Raw genomic sequence first — 25,044 nt, forward strand, 5'->3', positions numbered from 1 at the left:
GATGCTTCCTATTTCTGCTCTTAGAGTGTGCAATGAAGAGTCTTGTGCCCACGTCTTTTCATGTTTTTGCTACCATAACTTTGGGTCCCTAGAATTGAGACTGCTGGATCAAAGGATAAGTGCTTATATAGTTTTGTTAGATATTTCTATATTCCCCTCCACAAAAGTTTCATCATTTTTCATTCCTGTAGCAATACATAAGAATGACTGTCTTCCCACAGGCTTGCCAACAGAGTATGTAGTAAAATTTTTGGATTCTTGGCCAATCTCATAGATGAGAAATGGCTTCCCAGTATAATTTTAGTTTGCCTTTCTATGAGTGAGGTTGAGCATCTTTTCAAATGTTTAAGAGCCATTTGCATTTCTTTTTCTGTTACAACTATTTATATCAGCTCATTGGGTTAGATGGCCTTTTCCTTCTTTATTTTTGGAAGTATGGTGATATAAATTGCAAATATGTTTTAAATTTTGTCATTTATCTTTACTTTGCTCATGGTGATTCTTTGCCATGCAAAAGTTTTTATTTTTGTTTTCATGTCATTGAATACATCAATCTTTTCCTTATTGTTTTTGGATGTTGTCATAGTTTAGAACATTTTCTATACTTTTGAACTATAGGTAAACATACTCATTTTTTGAAAATAACACGTTTCCTTTTCTTGAACTTACATCTCTAATACATTTGGAATTTTTCCTGGTATATTACGTGAGGACTGGATCCAGTTCTATTTTTTTTCCACACGGCTCTTGCATTTACTTCAATGACAATTTTTAGAAGACTATCACTTTCTCATTGATTTGAGAAGTGACTTTTATAGTGTACTAAATTTACATATGCAAATAATATATTTCTGGCTATTCTATTTTGTTCCATTGGTTTATCTGTATTTTCATGCACCAATTTCAAAAGGTTTAATTATAGAGATTTTATAGTATGTTTTAACTGTTGGGAAAAGCTAGGTTCTCTCTTTGTTCTTTTTCAGAGTTTTTCTGGCTATTTTTGATTGTTGTTCTTCCAAATGAACTTTATAATCAACCAGTATAACACCTGACAAAAACTGGATAGCATTTAAATTGAGATTATGTTAAAAGTATAAGTTCATTAAGGAGAACGAATTTCTTTATGATGGAGTCTCCTATCCAAGAACATTGTTTGTCTTGTTTCATTTGTTTGAATCTACTGTTTTGTTTTTCAGGAATGTTCCAGTTTTCCTCAAATAGGTTTTGAATGTTTTTTAAAAAGAATTATTTTATTGAGGTCACATTGGTTTATAACATTGTGTAAATTTCGGGTGTATATCATTATATTTTGGCTTCTGTGTAGACTCTCTCGTGTTCACCACCAAAAGTCTAGTTTCCATCCATCAGTATACAAATGTGCCCCTTTACCCCTTTTACTTTCTCTCCACCATCTTCCCCTCTGGTAACCACCAATCTGATCTCTGTATCTATGTGTTTGTTTGTTTATCTTCCACATGAGTGAAGTCATACAGATTTGGCTTTCTCTGCCTGACTTATTTTGCTTAGCATAATACACTCAAGGTCCATCCATGCTGTTGCAAATGGCATGATTTCATCCTTTTTATGGCTGAGTAGTATTCCAGTGGATACACATGTCACATCTTCTTTATCCATTCATCCATTGATGGGAACTTGGGTTGCTTCCAAGTCTTGGCTACTGTGAATGCTTTTTAAAGTTTATACATGTGCTACCCTAAAGGGGGTTTTCTTTTTCATTATATCTTTTCACTGGTTGTTTTTTTTTTTTTTTGGTTATATATGCAGGCTATTGATTTTTGTATGCTAAATTTATAACCTGGAACTTTATTAAAGTTCCTGTGCCAGGAAGACTTGCCCATGGGAGTGAGCCTGACATGGGGACAAGCTTTGTCTGTCATTTGTGGTAGAAAAAGGGTGAGAAGTGTGCCTATAGAATTTTGAGTATTGTTTTTATCTGCACTGTATTTGGAAAGCCATACTAGATTCTTTGAATGTCAATTCTTTCCTTTAAAAAGTTCAAGTTAACTTAGTCAAGATGCTAAAATATTTGTGTTCACAGAAGTAGTTATATTAATGGGATAAAAAGCCTTTCCGGCCAGCAAGCCTGCCCTGACCTTCGTGAAGTTTCAAAGTTGACGTGCTCTTGAAAAGCTTGCCTCTTTTTGCTTGTTTTGTCCTGAGCCTAATCTACAGTCAGAACAAGTGTTTCTCTGTTAAAGACTTCCTTCTCCTCATTTGCTTTTTATTTCCCACAGTTGGGGCCATTTGTGAGCTCCTGAACTAACAAACAAAGTAAAGTAACTCAAAGATGTTCTGTTCAAAATGGTAATTGAAAGGCCTAAAGAAGTACAATGGAATCAAAGCAGGAGGAAACCTGAATGTAGGAAGTCTCTTCAGAGCTGGTTTCAATGCTGCCCACCACAAACACTTTGGGTTTTGCAGGCTCGTCGAAGCTACGTCTGGGCAGATGCCAAGCTTGGCTTTACAAAGGCTCATGCATGAAGTGTCCATGGGGTAAGCTGTGGGGTGAGGCCTCTGTCTTTTATTAGAACCAATTAAGTCCTAAATTACTGAAATTCTGTTCTGCCTCTGCTGGCGTTTCAAAACCATATTTAAAACATTCTATAGTTGTGATTTCAAGGGTGATGCCCCCTTGTATTCTTCCCAAGCTTACAAGTTTTGCGTTTGAACGTATCAGTAGAGAAATCATGTTAGCTTGTGCTTTTTTACAGTTTATAAACCTGTATAATATTCGTTTCTTAAACTTTATTATCTCTAGTTTACCAGTGGGGAAAATGAGAATCAGAGAAGTTAAGGGTGTGCCCCAAGTCACAACGGCAAGGCCAGACTCCAACCTAGGTCTTATGGAGTCAAATTCTGTATTCATTCTATATACTATTTCCATGTGCACTTAAATTATAGACACATGAATTATAAATGTATATAACACATATGCAAACAAATATTATGTACCTTGCTATACAGAAGTCCTTATTTACAAAATAGATAACTGACATGACTGTTCTCATTTCAGGAAAATTAACCATGGGATTATTCTAAATCGAAAGGTCCATGCTACCTTTAAAACTGGAATCCATTTTCAAAAACACATTTACTCATAAGTTGTCAGACACAGATCTATTACATACAGTGACATTTTGTCATTATTATTTTTTTAACAGAAAGTCTCACATTAGAGTTGGCTGGCTGCTTTATTTTATCTATATGTAATTGCACTTGTTTCAGCATTTTGCTAATCTAAGTATACAAGGAAGTTTTGGGCCACTGTCTTTGTTTCATCTCCTAAGAGGGAGATGATGCTAAAGCAGATGAAAGAAAACCCTTGATGAGGGAAGTGTCCCTTGGGAGTATCTTGATCTAGGGAATCATGGAGCAGCTTTAGCAAAAGTGATTTCCTACCCTCCCCCAACCCCTACCTTTTAAGCAGGAGCAAGGTGGAGGGAAAGGATAAGACAAAGTCCAAATTTTTAAGATAAAGTCTACTTTTTAAAGAAGGAGGCCAGTTAGGAACTCCTAACACATCGCTGAGAGACACAAGAGGAATGGAATCCTCCTGGCTATGGAGATGAAGGCTAACCTTAGGAATGCAGGTCACAGATCTCCCAGCTCAGTGAGTACAGACCATCAGGCAGAAAGACTTTGTGGCCAATCTCAGTTAGCTGCCTTTGTGGGTTTAAGAATTTTGGAGATTTTCTGAAAGAGATTTTTAATCTCGGGTTTGTCCATGGAACATACAAATACAAGCTGATTTTCATATCTTTATAAATCAAACCAGGGCTTGAATAAGAAAAGCATATTAAAATCACAAAAGCATATATCATGAGTCCCTGAATCAAATCAATGTAATTTTTAGATTATTCTTTGGGCATGAATATGTCTGCTGTCTTTCATGAATAACAATAAAAGCCACACACATAATATTTTATACTTATCAGGTGTGTTATTCCAATTTTAAATTGAGAATGAGACTGTAATAATAAAACCTGCATGTGTCCAGCATGTCACAGATCTCAAGGACCTTCTCAATTATTTTATTCTTACGACAACTCACGAGGTGTATAAGGTGTTAGCCCCATTAGGCAGAAGAAACTGAGTTTTACACGGAGGGCGATAACTTCTGTGGCAACACCGACAACAACTGGATAAGTGTCAACTTGGACTTGAGTCATCTGATTCTGGGTCAGTGCTCCTTCTGCTACACCAAATGCTTTCCATAATGAATTAAACTGTGTATTTTGTATATATAGATGTGTAGGAGAAAGTACTTGAGATGCTATATGATTTTGAGAAGGAAGAAGTGGGTTTGTACTTCTTTACCTGTGCACACCTAGGGCAGCCACTTAACTAGTTTGTGCCTCAGTTTCTCACTGGAAAAATGAGCGTAATGGTAACACTTGATTTAACTACTCCCTACTCCCAGGGTATCAGGGAAATGAAGCTTAAAAATGAAGATTGTTGTCTTATTATGCAAATATCGTGTTATATATTACTATGCATTTTCATCCATTGATCCTTTGGAAGAGCTATGCTCTAGATTCGCTTAAATTTGCTATGAAGATGCAGCAGCTCATACTGGTTTGGCAGATGTATGGAAAAAGTTGTTAAAATTCATAATTTCTCATCCTTGGTAATGTGTGTCTCTGTTCCATAAGCTCAGTGGGTTGAAGTGAGGGCTGTGAAGAGACTGGGGTATTTTGCTCTCTCCCCAGCACGTATGGCTGGCTATGAGACATTCTAACGGCCACAGGTGGCATCATGTTCCCCAGGCAGCTATTTTAAAAAGTGTCGCCCTCATAACTAGTAGAGCCAGATGAGTTTCTCTTCCTGCTTTAGAATAGGTAGCAAAGCTTTCATCTTGCCTTTGAGAGGCAGCACAGTATAGTGGTTGAGAGGGCAAGCTCTAGAACCCAGCTGTGTGTGTCTGAACCCTGACCTACCCACATTTCTTAACCTCGCTTTGCCTCAATTTCCTTATCTGTAAAATGGAGATGACAACAGGAGATTAGTTTCCTATTTGTACCACAACAAATTACACAAACTTAGCAGTTTAAAGCAACACTCATTTATTATCTCCTAGTTCTGAGCATGGTGTGGCTTGGAGTCTCACAGGCCTGAAATCAAGGGGTTGGAAGGGATGTGCTCCTTTCTGGAAGCTCTGGGGATGAATCAGCTCCAAGTTCTTTCAGACTGTTGGTCGAATTCAGTTGAGCTTCTAGGCCTGAGGTCCCTGTTTCCTTGCTGGCAGTCAGCAGCAGCCTATCTCATCTCCTTAAGGCCACTCGCCTGACTTGTCATGTCGCCCCCTCCGTACTCAACTAAGCGATGATGTTTCAAATCCTCTCACATTTGGAATCTCTGACTTTTTCTTTTGTTGCATCTCTTCCGACTCCAGCTAGAGAAAACTTATCTGCTTATGGCCTCATGTGATTAGATTGGGCCCACCTGGATAATCCCTCTCCCTATCTTAAGATCTGTAACCTTAATTACACCTGCAAAGTCCCTTCTGCCATGTACCATATCATAATCACAAATTCTGAAGACTAGGACATCTTTGAAGCAGGGCTGGGGGGGAGGTATTCTGCCTCATAGAGGAATTGTGAGAGTTAATGAGTTTTGTTTTTTTTTTTTTTTTTAAAGATTGGCACCTGAGCTAACAACTGTTACCAATCTTTTTTTTTTAATTGCTTTTTTCTCCCCAAATCTCCCCTGTACATAGTTGTATATTTTAGTTGTGGGTCCTTCTAGTTGTGGCATGTGGGATGCCGTCTCAACTTGGCCTGATGGGCAGTGCCATGTCCACGCCCAGGATCCGAACCAGTGAAACCCTGGGCCAATGAAATGGAGCATGCGAATTTAACCACTTGGCCATGGGGCCAGCCCCCTAAATGAGTTTGTTTTTGAATATCATATAAACACTTGGATTTTTATCTATTTCATGTGTTTCAATCCATTACATTTTCCTTTTTCTTTTTTTTTGAGGAAGATTAGCCCTGTGCTAACATCTGCTGCCAATCATCCTCTTTCTGCTGAGAAAGATTGGCCCTGAGCTAACGTCCGTGCCCATCTTCTACTGCTTTATATGTGGGATGGCTGCCACAGCATGGCTTGATAAGCGGTGTGTAGGTCCACGCCTGGGATCTGAACTCTAGAACCCTGGGCCGCCGAAGCAGAGGGGGTGAACTTAACTGCTACACCACCGGACTGGCCACAGTCATCCTTTTTGATGCTCAAATTATTCCATCTTTGATCAGTGGAAGACAGTTCAAGTTGCCTCTTGTCACCTTTTAACATGATTTCACTAGCCTTTTCTGGCAGGCTAAGATGCCCAGCCCATATCCTGCCCCGAATCTGAAATCAGCTATTTCTACAAGGAATGCTAGTTCCTTTCCATGGGAAATTGTTTGTAAAGACCACAGTCTGGGCACGAGGGTAGAATCCCTCTTAAAATAGATTTGTAGTACTCCTGTATGTTTGGACAGTAACTTCATTCCTCATGGCATCTCATTATTCCTGCTCTGTATAGTCCTCTGTTTCCACCTGGATATTCCACCTTCCCTCTCATAACAGCTAGTGCTCTGTGATTCCTCATTGCTCCTCCGACTAGACAGCACCGCTTTCTTACTCCTTCATCCTTCTCTTCTAAGTCAGACACCCTTGCTCAACTCTTGGTTTCTAAGACATCAAAGTGGGGAATACGTCCATAATGCTGAAGAATAGTGGTACTCTTTTTTTCAAAGACTATTTCTATTTTTCATTTCTTGAAAGGAGTTAACCTCCTGTTTGCTATCCAGGGCTTTGGTAGACAAACTTAGTCTCTTTCTTAACCCAGAACAACAGTGCTTTGAAACACCATGGAAACAGCCAGCCCAGTCACCAGAGCAGGGAAGCTTTATAAAACCAACAATCCTCTCAGATGTATGTGTTTCCTGGAAAGCATGGATGTTTCCATGTTGAAATTTTTAGCTAGAGTTTCTGAATAATAAAAACGTCTTGAGGAATTAATTTATCTTAATCATTTTTAAGCCACATACCCATTTGAACACCTGATGAAAACTAAGGATCTATTCTCTAAAAAAATATACATACACACCAAAATTTATCAACAATTTTATGAGGACAATTTTCTGAGGACTTCCCAAGGCCTCAAACTATCTTGGAGAGTTTAAGTTGTTTGCACAACTGGGTCCTATTTGCACTGGGTTGTTGGAGGCAGCAGGATTTGGAGTGGGGCAGGGGTCTGGACAGGAAGGAACACAGCTGGCACCAGGATGCCAGTTTTAAAACTCTCCACTCAACATTATTCATTCTGTGTTTTAGAGTAATGCTATTTCTGGTGCCAGTCATGAACTATTTGTTACCATTTCAGGACACTATACATGTAGAAATTGGGAGTAAGCTTTTAAAAACTTGGGATAATTCTTGGAATATAGAAAGCACTCAAAAATGTTGGCTGGTTTTAGGTGAAGAGAAGATTGTCAAAGAGCCATCAAAGGTGGCCATCTTGGGGGGAGCATCAGGAACTAGAAAAAGCCCAGTAACATATCTTGGTTCTGGTGTGCTCACCAAGCCCTTCACAAATTCTTTCTGGTTTGATCTGCATTGAGGGCGCCTTAATGGATCATCTTACACTTTGCACTGCTGGACAAGTCAGAAAGTACCCAGAATAGTCCTCCGCTAAAGGCCTGGGATGCAGCACTGGATCATCCCATTCATCAGAGCTTTTACTTCTCACAAGAACTTGTGAGGCAGCCCCCATGATACAAATGCTCAGAGAGGCTAAGTGATGACAGTAATAATAACATTAGCAGTAGCTGGTATTTCTGGAGATCTTACTATGTTTAGTCCTCAAGCTAGTACTCTGTATATAGAAACTCATGTAATCCTTACATCAACTCTAATGATGTAGATATTGGTACCCCAATTTTACAGACAAGGGGACTGGGGTGCAGAGAAATTTAGTGACCTGCATGTGCTGGAGGTGACTCAGCTAGTAAGTGGCGGAATTGGGATCGGGACATGGATTTATCTGCTGCAAAGCCCATGCTGTCAGTACTATGCTATACTATATAAAGTACGATGATATCCTTCATAAAATCAACAACTATTTTATGCAGAGGCCCTTGTCCATCTTGCCAGGAGGTTTTTGTAAATGTCGGGATGCTTTGCTTTTGCATTTAATTTATCTAAATCTTTATAACTTGAAATCCACAGAACATTTTTACATTCTGTACTCACACTAGGGAATCTCAGTAAAGAAGAGGATGTTTATTCGTCACCGGATAGAGTAGCTCTGAGGCACAAGAATCCTATGAGAGTTGGGAGAACAGGACAAAACTGAGGATGAAGGCAAGGTTTTCATGTCAACACAGAGATCCCTGAGGCTCTGATTTATTTGACATTTGTGAAGTAAAATTCGACATGTTGTTTATGGCTGATTTGAAGCCTGTGTCATACCACATTTTATGATTCCAAATGAACAAAGCAGAGAATAGTTCCCAGAGGAAAACTGAACAGGTGTTTTTGGGCTATAGGACATCTATTTAGTTATACGGTGTAGGGTATCTGTTTGATGGTGAAATCATTAAGTGGCCTAGGGTCATGGGTTGGAGCATTTCTTATTGGTTTCTAAAAGAAATCTAGAATACTTTTTCTTCCCAAAACATCCTTTGGTAAAAATGTCTTTGACACTGAGGGCATTGACTAATTCAGAGAAATGCTCCTGGCCCTCTACCTGGATTGGCAGATGCTGGTGGGGTATTCAGGCCCAAACATAGCCCCATAGTCAGAGAGATGGTTTTCTGATGGTAATAACAATGGCAGGCAAGTTTATACTCTGGAAACTCTTAGGTCTCACATCTTGAGGGGTCATGGTCCTAGAGACCAGAGTGAGTTGGAAGCTTTTGACAAGAAAATCTCTTGATACCCTTTATTAACCTCCTTATCTTGGCCTTGCTAAGGGGAACCTTCAACTTCACCCCAATTCTCAAACTCTTTCGGAACTGCTCTGGAGACAAGTCTAACTGTACATTAGTCTGAAGGAAAATCAACAAAAGCGGGACTCGAACAATGAGTACATTCAAAGTCTTGTAATATATGCTTCCATATTAATTTTCAAAAAGTGGGTGCGTATCAGTCATCTGGTTTTAAAACTCTGAATTGCTGTGACCTCAGGGATCTTTTACAGCTCCTAGCACATGGTATGAACTCAAGAAATATTTATTAAATAAATGCTGTTAAATGATTTCTCATCTGGTCCTAATGAAATCTGAAAATAAAAGTTTCATTGATAATTTTTTTCGGTTAACACAAATCAGTTGTGTGCTTTGAGGATCCAGTGTTCCTGCCACATAGGCCCTGTTGAATATGTAGTATCTACTATTCATTTCCCCATTTTGAAAATATTTAATGTGTATCTATAACATTCTGGGCACACTGAATTACCATTTAATTCAACTGTTATTAAAACCCTAGAGAAAAGTATGGAAATGAATACAGTTCCATGCTTTATTTGTATTTTATTCAAATATGTCTTATGTTTTTAAGTGGTGCTAAAAAGTTGAGGATGGATATGCCAAGACACGGCTAATTTAAAAAGCCTAATTTAAATTCCAATTTAAAGTGAATGAGTACTAAAGTCTTAGCAATTCTGCAAGTGGGTTGTTTTGTATTAGTCTTTGGGGTTGCTTTTAGATTGCGTGATTCTCATAGGATCTCAACCCTGGGGGCCTTTCCAGTTGTCTGCCTTTTAGTCTTGAAAATACTCTGAAGCAGTATGGATTTCGGTAGGGTGACCATATAATTTATTGTCCTAACTGGGGCAATTTGGGGAGTGAATGGGATACTATTAATAATTATACCAGTGCAATAGGTGAAAATGGGATTCTCTCAGGCAAATGGGATCGTATGGGCCTTCTAGGAAATGACATGGGTTGAAGGATCGGGAGTTGTCACACACTGCCTGCCTGATCATACACACGTTACTTCCCCTTTCTGGATTTCGGTTTATTTGAATAAAAAGCAAAAGGGGTGTACTAAAACAAACCCTATTGTTTCCTTAAAATTTCGCCATTCTATGATTACAAACAGACTCAGAGGGAAGAGTCTCATATTTTTCGAACAGCTTCAAACTAAGAGGCAGCTGGGCAGATAAGCACATGAAATACCCTCTTTCCCCTTTTTAAAACAATATAGTTACAAAAGCTTACATCATATTTTAAATAAATCACACTTGCTTACTTCAGGGTTGGCAAAAATTTCATCTTCACTACCTCAACCATTGTGTTGAGAAGGATTCTGAGGATACATCTGGGCTCAGCCAAGGAAAAGGACCTTGATCAATTAGTGATGGCTTCTGGTCATGGGAATAGAAGATAGAAGCAGGGAGGATGGGAGGGGCTACAGGATGTGTGTGTGTGCCAGTCCTCTGCCATAACTGGCCTAAGATCTCTGGTGTTAAAATATAAAATAAAAAAATCTTCTCATATTTAGGGTAAATCTGCCTCATATTCATATCTAACACTGTGTTAGTCTTGCCCAGAGATTTTCTGCTCTTCCTTGCTCTCAATGTCTTTCATAAGCACTCAAGTAGCAGAGGGTAAGCAATGGTCTTCAACCCTGGCTGCATGTCAGAATCATGTAGGTTTTCTGTGAGTGGGGCCTGTGTCTCAGTGGTTTTAACATTCTCCCAAAGCCCCCACAACTAGGGGATTCTACTGTGCAGCCAGGATAAAGAACCTCTGGCATGGAGGCTGGATGGGAGTCAAGGCACCTAGATCTCAGTCCTTGTCCTTTATGAAGGCTGGGTGACCTTGGATATATTACTTAGCTTATCTTCATTTGTGAAATGAATTTGGACTCAGGTATTTTCTAGCTCTAACTTTCTGTGACTAAGAAATGAGGAGGCGAAGAATATCACGGTGTGTTAACTCAGACAATATAGATATCCTCCTCTTTGTAAATTCAAGGAAATCTGACTTTGTTGTCAAAGAGATAAATCTGCAGTAAATGATCAGGAAACAAATACATCTCACTCTTCCCTGCAAGAACAATCACAATTTCTTAAAAGAGGCGGCTGAGTTATACAATAGAGTTGAGAGAAGCCTTTTGCTAGCTTGTTCTCTCAACTGATCTTTTCTAAACACTACAAATCCAGGGACATAATTTACTACTTCCAATAAATATTTTAGTTGCTTGCATCTCTGACTTTAGCAGACGTTTTCACATTCCCCACTATTTAGTAATGTGATGTCTTACCTGAGTGACAGCAACATTTGTTCCATCGGTGACTTCCACACTCATGTTATAGACGGACCTCTGCTCCGCATCCAAAGGTTTTGCAATGACAATAGTCCCAACACCCTTCTCTGCGTCAAAAGAGCTGTCAAAATTCCCCCCTGACGATTTCACAAAAACAACATGAAGTTAGCATATCTGAGAAGTTATTACATGTATTGAAGCATATAGCTTTAAAGGGAGCTCTTACACAGAAATATTTTTTGACAGGCATCCCTATGGCTCAATTTTGTACATTGTAAATGGGACCTCTTTATTTTTAATTTAATTCACATTTCAAAACACAGCCTCTACAATGCATAACAAATGTCACAAAAAAGGAATGTATTGCAACGAAAATCTTCAGCACTAACGTTAGATTACTGAAGCATAAACTGATTCCATAAAATATTTAGAAAGCTGAAGGCCCTCCAACCCCTTGTGACTTCTGTGCTAGGAATCTGTAGACCCTTTTGCTTTTCCAAAGTAGGTTAAATTTGAAGTAAATAAATAATCCAATTATTATTAACAAAAATGAGTATACACTCCTAAATCTATTCCTGGATTGATGGTAAACATTTGGTTGGTAGAGTTCATATTCCCTCAATTAGATGTCAGAAATAAAACTGCCAATACTAGAAAATTGAAAAAAAGAAAAAAACCCTGAATTTCATATTAAAAATTCTACATCTGCAAATTGGGATATATATAGAGAGAAATATTTTCTTTTGCTATCTTGACAGTGTGAATTATTTTTCTCCCCCAAAAGTAGAGAGTTTATGGGAGATTGACAAAATAAAATCTGAACAGAAGTAGAGGAAAATATCAGCTTACGTAACATCAGCTTATAAAACAATTAATATAAAAGTTCAGAAAACTCTACTTTTCCCCCTGAGACCAGGTATGATCCACGATGGTGAATAATGTGCTTAAGACAACACAGGCCTTGTTGAAATTACTATAGATGTCTCCATCTTTGTGAACCAAAGTGTGGTTTATGATCCTTCCCAAAATGAAAGATTCTTTTAAGAGGGAGGGAAGACAGTGGTATAAAAGCTGGAATGATTTTAATTAAACATCAGTATACGTCCACAAGCTCTATTTATTTTAGTCTGAAATTCATGATGTCAACTAATTTTATTCTTGGACAGTAATTTTATTTAACTATGGAACACAGGGCAATGCAATTATTTAATTTCATATTTTAGAAAAGAAATCTTGGCTTCTCTTACATTCAATGTTTTTTTGCATTTTATTTTTCTGCTCAATCAGCAATACTATATACAATTTCTATGATATTACAATTATAAATGGGCAGATGAGTTAAAGCAGAGGAGAGTTTTACTTAAATTACTAGAATTTGATGTACAGTGACACAAAATAAATAATATGGTTTACTTAAAAAAAAACCTGGTCATATGTATTTCAAATACTTATTGCTTGCAGCTGTCATAAACACTTAAGATAATTTAATTGCTGGAGAGAACATAATTGCCCTTGACATTTAATTAAAGTTATGGAGGTATGGGGTACCAGAGAATTGCTTGGAGATGATATATTTTTCAAAAATTTCATCTAAAAAGAGACTCATCTTCCAATTAATATCTTTAATTGATTTACTGAGGAGTGCTAAATGTTAACTCCAAAAAAAGTCTTTTGAAGAAGAGGATAAGGAGAAAAGGGAGGAAATCTGGGCTGACAGGGAACAAGCCTTAGGTCACCGTGTCTCTTTCAAAGGGAATGTTTCATGTTAATAACTACATAAAATAAAATGTAGGGCTGATTCAAGTGCTTGAAGACCCGTCCTAATGAGCAAGGAAAAATTACTTGGTATCAAGGGCTACATTCTGAAAAAACTGCCATGGAAACTTTCAAAGAAAGAACATGAAATCACCTAAGACCTGTGTAGAAGGAAAGACGAGAATGCAACTTCTCAAGTCGTATCTGGCGGCTACTAAATCATATTTTAACTCACACTTAAACTCCTCTTTAGAATGTGTTCCTAACCAAGATGTTTACTTTCTTAAATCTGAGGACTGTCATTTTTTTGGTGGGGGTGGAAGGAGGGGAAGGACTCATCCTTCATGGTCAATTATTTTAGCGGGTGAAAATTTGCAGGTCAAGGCAAAATAGAAATTATGCAAATTATAAAACTTTGGTTGTTCCAGTTTAAAGATGAACAAAAACGAAATTTGGAGAACATGCAAGCAAAGATTTCTGGTTTTAGTTACTGTTTCAATATTGCCATCTTATACACTCTCCCTCACTCCCTGAGACTCCCATTTTCCTCGGGGCCCTATGCAGAAATACATAATCATTTCATGTGCTTAGTGGCATAACATTTACATATTTTACATATGGCATATAGATTGTGTGCTTTCTTATTAGTCATTTTTCATATCAAAAAACATTTTTGGCTACTGTTGTTATAATTTTTTGTGGTTCTCTCTTCCTACATGTGTGTGTGTATCTCCCTCATTCATTTTTACTGTTTCAAATATTCCAGACCAGGAACTTCTAAAATAGATAGACAAACAGAATGCAGATCAAGGAGTGCTTGGGAGAGCCTGTGAAGTGTCTCTCAGTCCATCGGTGTGGCTAGCAGCCTTGGATACTCACTTCGAGGGCATTTGGTACTAGTTAAACCAATATTTCATGTAAAACAAGGTTTCCAGAATCTTCCCTGAGTTTTAAAATGAATTTCTGACAAGGGACACAGAATCTAGACCAGCAGTTCACCATCAACCCTCTCACAATTTAATAACCTACCACTTAAGCATCCCATTTCATAAACGACTCCATATCTCTCCCCCAGGGCTCATTTTTCAGGCTCCTTTTTAGCCTGAAAGGTGATTTCATTTCATAGGAAACCATGTCCAATTCATCTGGGGTGAGAATATCAAATGGAAGGAGTCCATTTTCCCTAGCAGCATTCCGTTTAAACAAGATGTGCTTCCTCAGAGCCAGTAACACAACATGCAAAGCCAGAGTATGTTGGTGCAGCAGCATTAGGCTAAACAGAAGGTGGGGAGGATGGAGGACACCGCCGAGCTGGGCTGAGTTTCAACAAAGTGGGAAATTAGAAAAGTCACAGCCTGAGCGTTGCTGCAGGGGTGTGCGGCAGAGATGGTTAAAAGCGAGGTTGTGAACAGCCCACATAACAGATAATTCATGTCAGGGACATTTCTCTGTGACCTTTTTCGGTCAAGCCCAGTGTGATAGTGTAAACACAGAGAAGAGGGGAGATCTCTATTGGGTCCTAAAGTTAAACATAGCATGTTGGAATGTCCTAAAAAGTTTAAAAATGGGACAAGAATGAAAATACTTTGCGCCAGCAGCTACTGCTGGAATGTACTGGGCAACAGAGTGTTGGGTCATGGTTTAGTCAAGTTTTTCTTTAAAGGGGGTACAAAAGCAACACCATCTCTCCATGAAGAGATCCAATGGTGAGTATTACAAAGCTTCCTCTTTCGAGAAGCTTCCAGGCCCCTCCCCTAGCATATGATTCCATTTCACTCTATGTGTAATTATGTAAATCCAACTAAAATCTAGTAGTAACCAATGGGGGAAGTGTTATGTGAGAAGCTTCCAAAACACTGAGCTGATGGATCTCAATGAATTAAGGGAGTCGTTCGCAAGCTATTCATTCACGTTCAGTATGCATATGTAACTTAAGGAAAAATGCTAAATACCAGTTATGGTTTGATTATGAATAAATTTCTGCCTTGGAATGAAGCAAGCAGAGTACAGGGCTGAAGAGGATATTAACATGGAAGGCAGGAGACGTGGGATGGAGCTCAGGAAACAGTGTCAGGAAGGAAAATACCTTCCAGAATCTGGTTTAAAATTCATTTTCTTAAAACAATTACTATACAAAGTGTTGTTTAGGCTTTTTATTATTTTCCTAAAGTCTCTTCAGATGTGCTCCTATGGAGTGTGTCATTGCCATGGAGAAAAGAGAGGCCTGTTTGGAACCAAATTAGGAATGAAGTGCAATAGGAGAAATGAAGTGTTTGATGTCAAATGAATGACTTGAGCAACAGGCACTCTGATGGAAGAATAGCTGTATTAGAAATGGTACACAGGCATGGCCTCTCTCAGGAGGGAGGGGTGAGAGTTTTGTGATAAAGAAATATGGCCACTTGGTTAGAGAAGACCCAGAGATGTCCAAGCTCTAGTGAGAGAACAGGGCTGCTGCTGGTGCTATCAAAGACTTTAACTTGCCTACTTGATCTAACCTTAATAGGGACGGCTCCATTGAGGACCAGATTCAAGAAGGACAGGTGTAAGCTTATGAGACAAAAACAGTCAAGAACCCAACGTCTGCAAGAACCTATGACAAACTAAGGGCCAAGGTAGTCTTTACGTACCCGCAACACAGAAAGCTATTTCAGCTGAAGTTGGACCTATGTGCCACCTCGCACCACCAGAGAATTATTTTCAAACAACAGCCTTTCTCTTCTCCATATGTTGGGTGAGGCAAATAAACAAAGATATTTTAAGTGCTTACCATCTACAAGGAAAGCCATTTTTCTAGTCTAAGTCAGGTGAAGAGCTAGAAAATTGGGTAGCAGGATCCCCCATCAAACTGTGCATAAAGAGGAATTGTTTGACGTGTATAATAATGGTGGTCTTTACAATACAAATATTTGCTATTGGGATAAAGATAGGGGAACTGAACTTCGAACCAGATTGTGTGCACATTAGAGAGTATGTAAATCAAGGAGCTGCTGGGTTGAAACCGTAGTCTCCTGAGAAGTGGGAAGATACGTGGGAAAACCACAAAGAATTATGGGTTATTTTTGTTCCCTTCATTTTCTTTCCCTTTTAACACAGTGAAGGAACATGCTGTATGTTGGGCTGCTTAAACACAGAACAGCTGAACTTTATTGTGTTCCTTTTAATTACAGCTTCCTTAACTTGGTTAAAAATAAGGCTTCTGTTTCTGGAAGCTGAGGAGAGTCTAGCTACGTAACATTGTAAGCAGTGGTCTCTTTGGAGGCACAAGAAAGTTATGGGTAGGTCCTTGGTTTAGGGGTCCAGACTGAGTAACAAAATCTTGCTCACCACACAGTTTTTGAGAGTTCATATTATGGTGGGATGAAAAGAAATGCAGTTAAACAAGAATTAGGTAGATCTGGAAATATGGAAATGAAGAGACTAGACTCTCTGCTTACTCAGCGAGAATTTATTGTTACAGCACTTGTAAGCTGTAGGTGCTAGGACAGGATGTTGTATGCTCTGTAACCCTGAGTGTCTTTATAGGTTTCTGAATGCACTGAGTCTATAATGGAACCAAACCCTGACTCTCCGTGGAAGAGTCATAAGAGTATTTACCTAGGCAAGACCTACACTTAAACCTGAGGCCTCACTTCAGATCCATGACGACATTACCTACCTCGTGTCTATCCTCAGCATTCAGCTAGAGTACACTGCTAAGCTGCTTAAGCATTGGGAAGCATTATTCTTCCTCTTTTCCCTCTTTGTTAGCTTGGCCAGGGAAGATGCTTAGGTAAGGAGGAAGGGAAGAGAGAGAAGAGAGCTTTGATGGCCAAGGATAAACAAGCAAGAAATCATGAAAGTGAGAATGAAACATCTGAATATGATAAAGAAAACAATAGGTTTTTTTTGTTAGATGAGGAAGAGGATCTCAGACTACATTTGGCAACTCCTCCACCCTTTGAAACCCACAGGATCTTGAGTCACATCACTGGTATTTGCTTCAGCCTTTCCCCCACTCCAAGGCTTCTCTTAAGCTGACAATTTTTATTTTATTTTGGTGAGGAAGATTGGTGCTGTTGCCCGTCTTCCTCTGCTTTGTATCTGGGATGCCTCCACAGCATGGCTGATGAACAAAGCAGGTCTGTGCCCGGTATCTGAACCCATGAACCTGGGTCGCCAAAGTGAAGTGTGCTGAACTTTAACCACTCAGACACGGGGCCAGCCCCAACAATAGGTTTTTAGAGAAAGGGAAAGATGTCGTCAGCAGATTGGAAAAAAAAAATGACTTTGTTAGATCAGAAAGGATTTTCAAAAGGGGCTTTTGATAGAAGGGGGACCATAACGATACTGAAAACAACCAGCACCTGGGAAAAAGATTTTACTTTCATGGTGAAATAAACAGTTGGCATTTCAAGATGTTGTTGGCTGGATGTTCTGTTTGGGCATCTGGTTCAGTAAGCTGGATTTGTAGGAGAAGCTCAGCAAGATGTTGCCAGATCTACAGTGAAATTTCTGAGATGAAGCATCACAGACCAGAGGGACAACCCTGTAGGTCTTCATTAAGAGAACTACTTGGTGCATTAAAACCGAGAAGGTTCTATAGGAAGAGTATAGCATTTAGAAACAAAGACGGAAAAGCATGAAGCTATGTTTTTGATAATGATTCCTGGATATACATTTGGAGCAGCCTAAAGACACTCCTTCCAGGGAGGGCTCTCATCTGTAAACTGCCCCTCTCTCCTTGGACTAGGTCTCATTTTGTCAAAGATGCTATGGTTGCTATGGCTGGGAATATGACGGAAGGTCACACTGACTCTTTGGTCTCAGGAGGCATCAATAGGATTAAGGCATTGGCTGCCTGGGGCAACCTCCAGTGGTCACCATTGTTTATTCCACTCACCCAGGGTAGAGAGCAACAGAAGCACTGGCAGGAGGAAGGGATGAGGAGACATGGGCCTTGACCTTAAGGGTTAAGAATGGAAATAGGATTAACACAAATGAAAATATACAACAGCACTGATAATGCTGACATGAAAAACATGTAAGTAAGTTTACATGCAGCACTACCAGGCACGCCTACCTACACACAATCATACACACACACGTGCAGGAATGCCGAGGAATTGCAAAACTGACTTGGATAACTGGGGTCAGACGTCTGGTCAGAGTGAGCATCAGAGAAAGCTGTGCTTGTAGGATTTTTGAAGTGGGGTACAAGCAAGGGCATCCTGGGGTGGGTGGGGGTCATAGTGGGATGTGCTGCAGGTCAGGAGGTTACATGCATGGATCATGCAAGGCAGAGAAGAAGTGCTGTTGGGCTGTAGCGGTGCTTGCAAACTACAGTGTCAGGGAGGAGGGAGATAAACTGGTGGCTGATGGGAGGGTAACTCCTCCCACAGCTCAGGACAGCAGCCAGAGCCCTGTTGCCTATTGGGTTTCAAATGCACTCTCCTTTGGACTATTTAAAAGAAGTCACTAGTGCATATGCCCACGAAGACCTGGCACCAGGGACACGAGCTTAAACTGAGATGCATTTTCTATGACTCCGATTAACGGTGGTAGTGAAAGAATCAACAAAGGTGATAGCACAGACAACCGGATGATGCTTATGTCTGACCCTTTGTTTCATTGAGAAAGAAGAAGCTACATCAGATAATAGCTTAAAGAGCTGAAAATTCTGAGAAGATACAGAAGGAGAGCTATCTTTCACGGATCGGAAGAGGGTCTATTTCAAACGCATTAAGTGGAGATGAAGAAGGAGTTGAAAGCTTGGAATGAGGATGTCATGTACAGGAATGGTGTGATTAATGCCAATTAAGTAAAACAAAGACGTTCTACTGTCATTCCACAAAATGAAATAGGTAGAAAACAAGCCCTTTCTTTTTGGGAGTTCAGAGGACCCTCTACTGAGGTTTGATTAGGGGCCATGGGGTATTCTTTTTCTGTGCCTCATTAAAACAGATGTGGAATGTTCTAAATGCTTTCCCCAGATCCAGCCATTCCAGGGAAGAGAGGCAGATTCCTGCCCATCCTATCCAGGCAGTGACATGTGGAAGGAAATGATTCCCCCAGACCAGCTCTCTGGATTCCCTGCCTCCCACGGAGAACCGTGGGAAGTCAGCTCCAGCTCAACCCAGTGTCAGATCCGGGGCTGGCACACACTCTCCCCTCTCTCCTCTTAGCAAAAGCCCGTTTTGTTTCCTGATCCTCACACTTATTTCCTCTCCACCGCCTCTCCCTGCCAGTTTGTTGAGGGCAGGAGGGCTGTTTTGTCCTCTCCTTTTGCAGCCTGGTGTGCTTGCTTGCTTGCTTTCAAGGAATTTAAAGGTTGGCTCCCAAGGTCTATCCTGCACGCTTCCATCTGCTTTCTCTATTCAGCTCGTGCGGGAAGCTCTCACTGGCTATATATCTGGGTTCGATTTCCTGCCCTTCATTTTGTGGACAGCAGCCAGGGGACTCTTGCTAGTGGGGCTTTTTGCCTCTGAATGGCACCACTGCTGCAAAACAGGGGTATATTTGAATTTATTTTTCAATTGGAAAAGGCCCAGTTAAAGAAACCAACCTACAAAAAGATAAAAACAAAACAGAAAGCCCACATACCTCAAAAGCAAAGGAAAAAACTAAATTAAAACAACCCCCCGCCCCCAAATCCGAACCCCATCACACCTCGAACAAAGGAGTCACTGGATACCAGTAAGGCGAGAGCTGTTAGAGGCATGTATGAAATCTGTGGGCTGCACTTCAGCCTGTCACAGGCAGTTATGAAAGATGTAATTTAATTTGCTTAAAAAAAAAAAACCCGTAAAAGGCAGATTGGATAGCTGTATTTTAGCAAATGTGTTTGCACTAAGGGTACCTTCTGTTGAACAGTTCTGCCCACAAGCTGTCTGTAGAATACAGAACATCTCTCGAGCATGCTTGCCACCTTGAAGCAGGGCAGTCGGGAGCAGAAAAAAAAAGAACAGAATGCAGAAAAAAGGTGAAGAAAAAGAGAGAAATGAAGGACAGCAAGTCTAGTACCATCAATACATTTAGAAATGAGATTAGCCAAGTGTGACAATAGAATTTAAATGACACACAGAAAGACACTAAGATCGCGGTAAATAACATACTATGGAAAATCCAGCCAGAGAGCACTTTCTGCTCAGCTTAGCTACAGAGTCGGTACGAAAGCACAGGTCGATTATTCATTTTACTGGCTCTTTTGCATTCCAGCACTAGACATCTTTTAATCTTAGCGCTAATCGTTAGTGTGGTTTTGGTGTTTTTTTGCTAGTTGCTCCAAACAGTCAATGATTACATTGCCCGATACTGCTCTGGAGGACTCAGACTTACCAACTATGTCAAACCACAGAGGAGTGTTAGCTGGCTGCACAGACACCACCCCCACAATCTCGGTGACTCTATCACTTTCCATGACTGTGAAGTTATAAAACGGCTCATCGAAGGTCAACGGTATAGGTGAAGGGGGTGGTTTCTTAATCCACTCAATGTGGAGGCGGGCTGTGGAGTATTTCTGTGGGCGCCCATTGTCCACCGCCTTTATCTACTCACACATGGAGAGAGCACAGAAAGATGTCTTAGAGCTTGAATCCTCGTGGAAGTTTAGATCTGTCACTCACATGTCGTTGGGCTGAGAGTCCATCCTCATCACAGTGTCAGCAAGAGGAAGAAGAGAGTGGAGATCTGGGAGCATGGGCTTGGGAATTGCAGGGAAACGACTTAGTCACGCAGGGGCCCCACACCACATTCGCCAGAAGGTGATTTGAACAACTGCCAACCTTACAGATGTGGAAAACTTGAAAAACAAATGTTGCAGTTACAATTTTTAGTGTTTTATGGTCATGAATGATAGTTACATGAGTAGGAATAGCCAATTTGACTCCTTATACCTCTGGTGGTGATGCTTGAAAGGGAATAAAGTGCATTGTAAATCCTTACTTAAGTGTGAATGATGTGTATGTGTGTATGTGTGTGTGTGTGTGTGTGTGTGTGTGTGTGTGAGAGAGAGAGAGAGAGAGGTCGTGTTTTGCAGCTCCTGCCTTCTCCTTTATTCTGGAGAAGCACTCCATTCACACAGAATCACAGAGGGTGATGGGAGTAAGTGTGGGAAAGGCAGCAGCATTGCTCTAACCACCCCAAAGGCCCTTCAGTTAGGCCAGGTCTGAAGGGGTGAGGAGAGCTCTCTTGGTGGAAGCACAGGCTCCTAGAGGCAGCAGGGTGGGGAGGAGAGTGCCAATGTCTCTTCTCTGTGGTCTGATATAAGGGCTGAGGAAAGCATGTCTCCTCACTCGGCTGAGCAGGGTGAACTGCTAGGGTGTCCTGTACCTAAATGGGGGGATCAAGTCCAACAAGCAGAAACAACAAGCAGAAACAAACAGGAGATAAATCAAAATTTAAAAAAAGGATTTTTAACTATTATATTAAAAATAACATTTATAGGTGCATGGCTAACAGTTAAAGCCTTTTAAGACAGTGACAACTCATAGAACCCTAATGCTATGTGTTCATAGATGGTCACTTTGCCCCAGAAAATTCCTGTGAGATGAAGGACCCTTAAAGATAGATGTCTTAGGTCAGGTTTCCTAGGAGCAGAGCTTAAGATGGGGATTTGAGTACAAATGATTTCGGTTGGCGGGTGGGGTGTGGAAGTGTTCTCAAGAGAAAGGGAGTGAGGAAAGCAGGATAGATAGGGGAAGATGCTAAGCAAGGATGTGGTCTCAGCTGCAGTCTAACCTCAGCCTGATCCCATGGGGAGCTCTGAATTATTAATTGCACCACAGAATTGGATCTACCTGGAGGCAAGAGGGTTGGACTTCTATAACTGGTGTCAGTCAGTCATTGGCTGTGAGCTGCTGGGTTGGACTGGGAGTGTGGAATCTCTTGGGCCAAGAAGTTCAGCCAAGGACAAGTCTCTGGAGAAGGGGGCAGCTACGAGCTTTTAGCAGTTGAGGGATAGTGGCACCAGCCTGGTACAGGGGATCTGGTGGGGCACCAACAGTATCCACTATAATCCATCCAGTCCTCAAAGATTCCCATTGGTAAGTCTCTATAATAGCACAACTATAATAGCACATAATACATCAGAGTTTCTAATGGTAGAAACTGGGCTAGTTTTTTACTATCCTCCTTTCTCAGGCCACTGTTCTGGATATGTTACTGAGCAGGGAAAGGAACCCAAGTCCAGCCTATAGGAGTGAAGAGATAAATCAAGGGACTGAGACCATCATTTAAAATAATAAAAGACTGACTGTATACAACAGAGAATGCTGAGGACTAAGAGAAGGATGGCAGATGGCTCCAACTATTGACATTTGTTGGGAGCTCAAAAGTGCCCATCACTTGTAAGGATGACCAGTCCCCTTTCTGGCATAGGTGTTACATATCTAAAGTGGTTGGGGGTCGGGGGAGCACCATATACAACTCCCTTAGATATGGGGGTTTAAGTCTTTATTTGAAATGGTGCCCATGTTTAGTTTCATTTTTAATTATATAACAATGAAAAATCAGTTACTTTTTACTTGAGATTTTTTTCTTTTTACGGAATAAACATAGCTGTGATTTGTGTCTCGCAATTTACACAGCTCAATTCATGTTCTATCCCATTGTCAAGAATTACAAAAGTTGTTTTCTTTGGGAAGTCTTGAGGACACATGTAGTGATATGTTCAGTGTACATCTGTGCTCAGTACCTTGAAAGGATTGAGGGCCACAGGAAGTGTGGTGAGTATGTGATGGAGCAGGCTGTGGACTGGGAATGGGGGAGTGTGCTGATAGGACGCAACCAAAGGAAACAGTCTCGTTATTTAAGAATATCATTGAAACAGAAAGCAGCCTTCCACAGCTGTATGGCTGCCCTTTTTACTCTAAAGATTTATGGCTCAAAGGAACATACACAAGAATAGCCCCGTCCCCTGTTAATGTTATTGAGGTTCAGAAAAATCTTACCGTTAGAATGTCATAACTCCCTGCTGTAAATTGCTTTCGGGAAGAAACCATGCCAGTTTTAGGGTCAATAAAGAACTTTCCATCATCATTTCCATCCACGATACTGTAGGAGATTTCTGCGTTGGGGCCCTCATCTCTATCAAATGCAAAAGCTCTGTAAATGGGCTCTCCCCTCTTCTTCCGGTCACGTTCCGGCAGCTTGATCTGGTAGACCTTCTCTGGGAACTGGGGCTTGTTGTCATTTTCATCCAGAACCTGAACCACCACCCAAATGGTTGACTGTTTTGGAGAGGAACCACCATCTGTCACGGTCACCTGAGTTTTGAAAGAGAAATCATTTTACAATGAAAAGGCAGAAAAACTTTCTCACCACTCCTCCCCCTGCCTGCTCCACAAAACGTCTATTTTGTGCCTTATGACATCTCAACTTTTCTAATTCCTGTAGTTCACGTCAAATGCATAATTTTTCATAGTCTATCCATCAAAGCAGGGGAATGCCCTAAATCCAGGAATGGAAATCATCGGTGAAAAGGTAGGAGGGAGGTAAGGCTCCTGTCGTGGTGTGGAATTGAGAGGGAGAAGAAATAGGACTGACTTTACAAAATGTGCCAGCTTTTATAGACTTATGGACCCAAAATATGCCCCTCATCAGACACAAAAAACAGTATAACCACTATTATATGTTAACCCATAGGTGTTTCTTCCAATCCCTGGGCAATGCTATCACCATGCAGATTCTTTCAGTACTAATTTTTTCTTTCTTTTCCATCTTCATGGAAAACTTGTGATTTTTACATTGTCACTGAACAAAAGGAAACTGTGATATACACTTCACAATTTTGATGGCTGGCTGTAAGTACATTTGACAGTTCAAATATGTTTTTAAGTCACAGAGTAATTTTCTTTCCTTTCTGAGAAATGGGAGGGGTTTGGACACCCCCTCCCATATCTCTGAGATACTATTTTAATGTGTGTCTATGAAAACTGAGAGAGAGGAGAGAAATGAAGAGCGTGAATATAAAGAATTTGCATGGCAGATATAAAAAGTCTTTGAGTCTTAGTGTGAATATTCTTCTTGGTCAAAATGATGATCATCGCTATCATATTAATATTTAAAGTGTGGATGCCATGACAGTTCATAAAGCACTCCTCCATGTATGATCTCATTCACTTTCCAAAATGTGCTTTTTAGTAAGTGCAGCAGGTTTATTCATTCCTACTTTACAGATGAGAAGATGAAGGTTCAGAGGTCCATTGATACAAAGAGCTAAAGTCAGGTATTGAACTGTTGGTGATACTTAATATTCTGTTTACCCACAAAACCTGGAGGAACCTCTATTTAACCCTTAAATCATTACCTGGAATAAGACAGCTTATCACCTCAAAATATGTATTTGGAGGCTGGAAGGAACATAAAGATGCTTTCAGCATCAACAGGAGAAAACCAACAGTGAATTAAGGCACCTAGTCATCCAGTTTTTCACCCAATAAAGCAACCTGACAGGAATAACAGAAATAAAAGGCCAAAAATGTGGAAAATCAAATTAAAGGCTTTTTGCAAAATGGAACTGCAATCTAGTTTAGTTTCTGTTACAAGTTGCCTAGGAGGATGGCTTTAATTGAGTAAGATAAATTTTCATAGGAAGTTCTTGCTTTCTTTGAAAAATCAATCAAGTTTCCTTCCAAGGTTATTTTCCCAATTGGTTTGTTATGTTTCACAAAAGAAACACGTCAGGGCCAATATGTACCAAGGCTGGATTTTGACTCGAGCTAATTCCCGGATATGCTGAGTTCTGAAGAGGCACGTTCTGCTGCTGCAGCCGAACTAAAATGTTACACTCCCAGGTGAGCTGTGTTGACCAAAACACATTGATTTCTTGGCCGCTCAACTCCTCTGTCTCTCTTTTCTGCTTGAACAGCCTCTTTCCAAATCCAGACAACTCTCATTGTCTTCATGCCCAAAATCACCTCCTCATTGCTTGTCAGTGAATGCCCGGCGGTGGGCTCCACGATGGAGCTCTGGTGCTGCTTCAGGGCCAAGTGGCTTCCAGAGAAGGGAAAGACCCTCTTGGCTGTGGTTCAC

General features: G+C 40.4%; 1 protein-coding gene across 2 annotated transcripts in view; it reads right to left on the reverse strand.

Annotated features, from left to right (window-relative positions):
- The window catches only part of FAT3 (FAT atypical cadherin 3), a 616,260-nt gene that overhangs the window by 102,454 nt on the left and 488,762 nt on the right, over window positions 1–25,044 (reverse strand). For both annotated transcript variants that reach the window (XM_070490463.1, XM_070490462.1), the window contains exons 5-7: window positions 22,962–23,276; window positions 20,350–20,560; window positions 11,275–11,414 (exon numbers count right to left, since the gene is read on the reverse strand). In XM_070490463.1, the coding sequence (XP_070346564.1) occupies window positions 11,275–11,414; window positions 20,350–20,560; window positions 22,962–23,276 (666 nt within the window). The remainder of the gene's footprint in view (window positions 1–11,274; window positions 11,415–20,349; window positions 20,561–22,961; window positions 23,277–25,044) is intronic.

This window comes from Equus asinus, chromosome 20 (genome assembly GCF_041296235.1).
Source record: "Equus asinus isolate D_3611 breed Donkey chromosome 20, EquAss-T2T_v2, whole genome shotgun sequence".
NCBI lineage: Eukaryota > Metazoa > Chordata > Mammalia > Perissodactyla > Equidae > Equus > Equus asinus.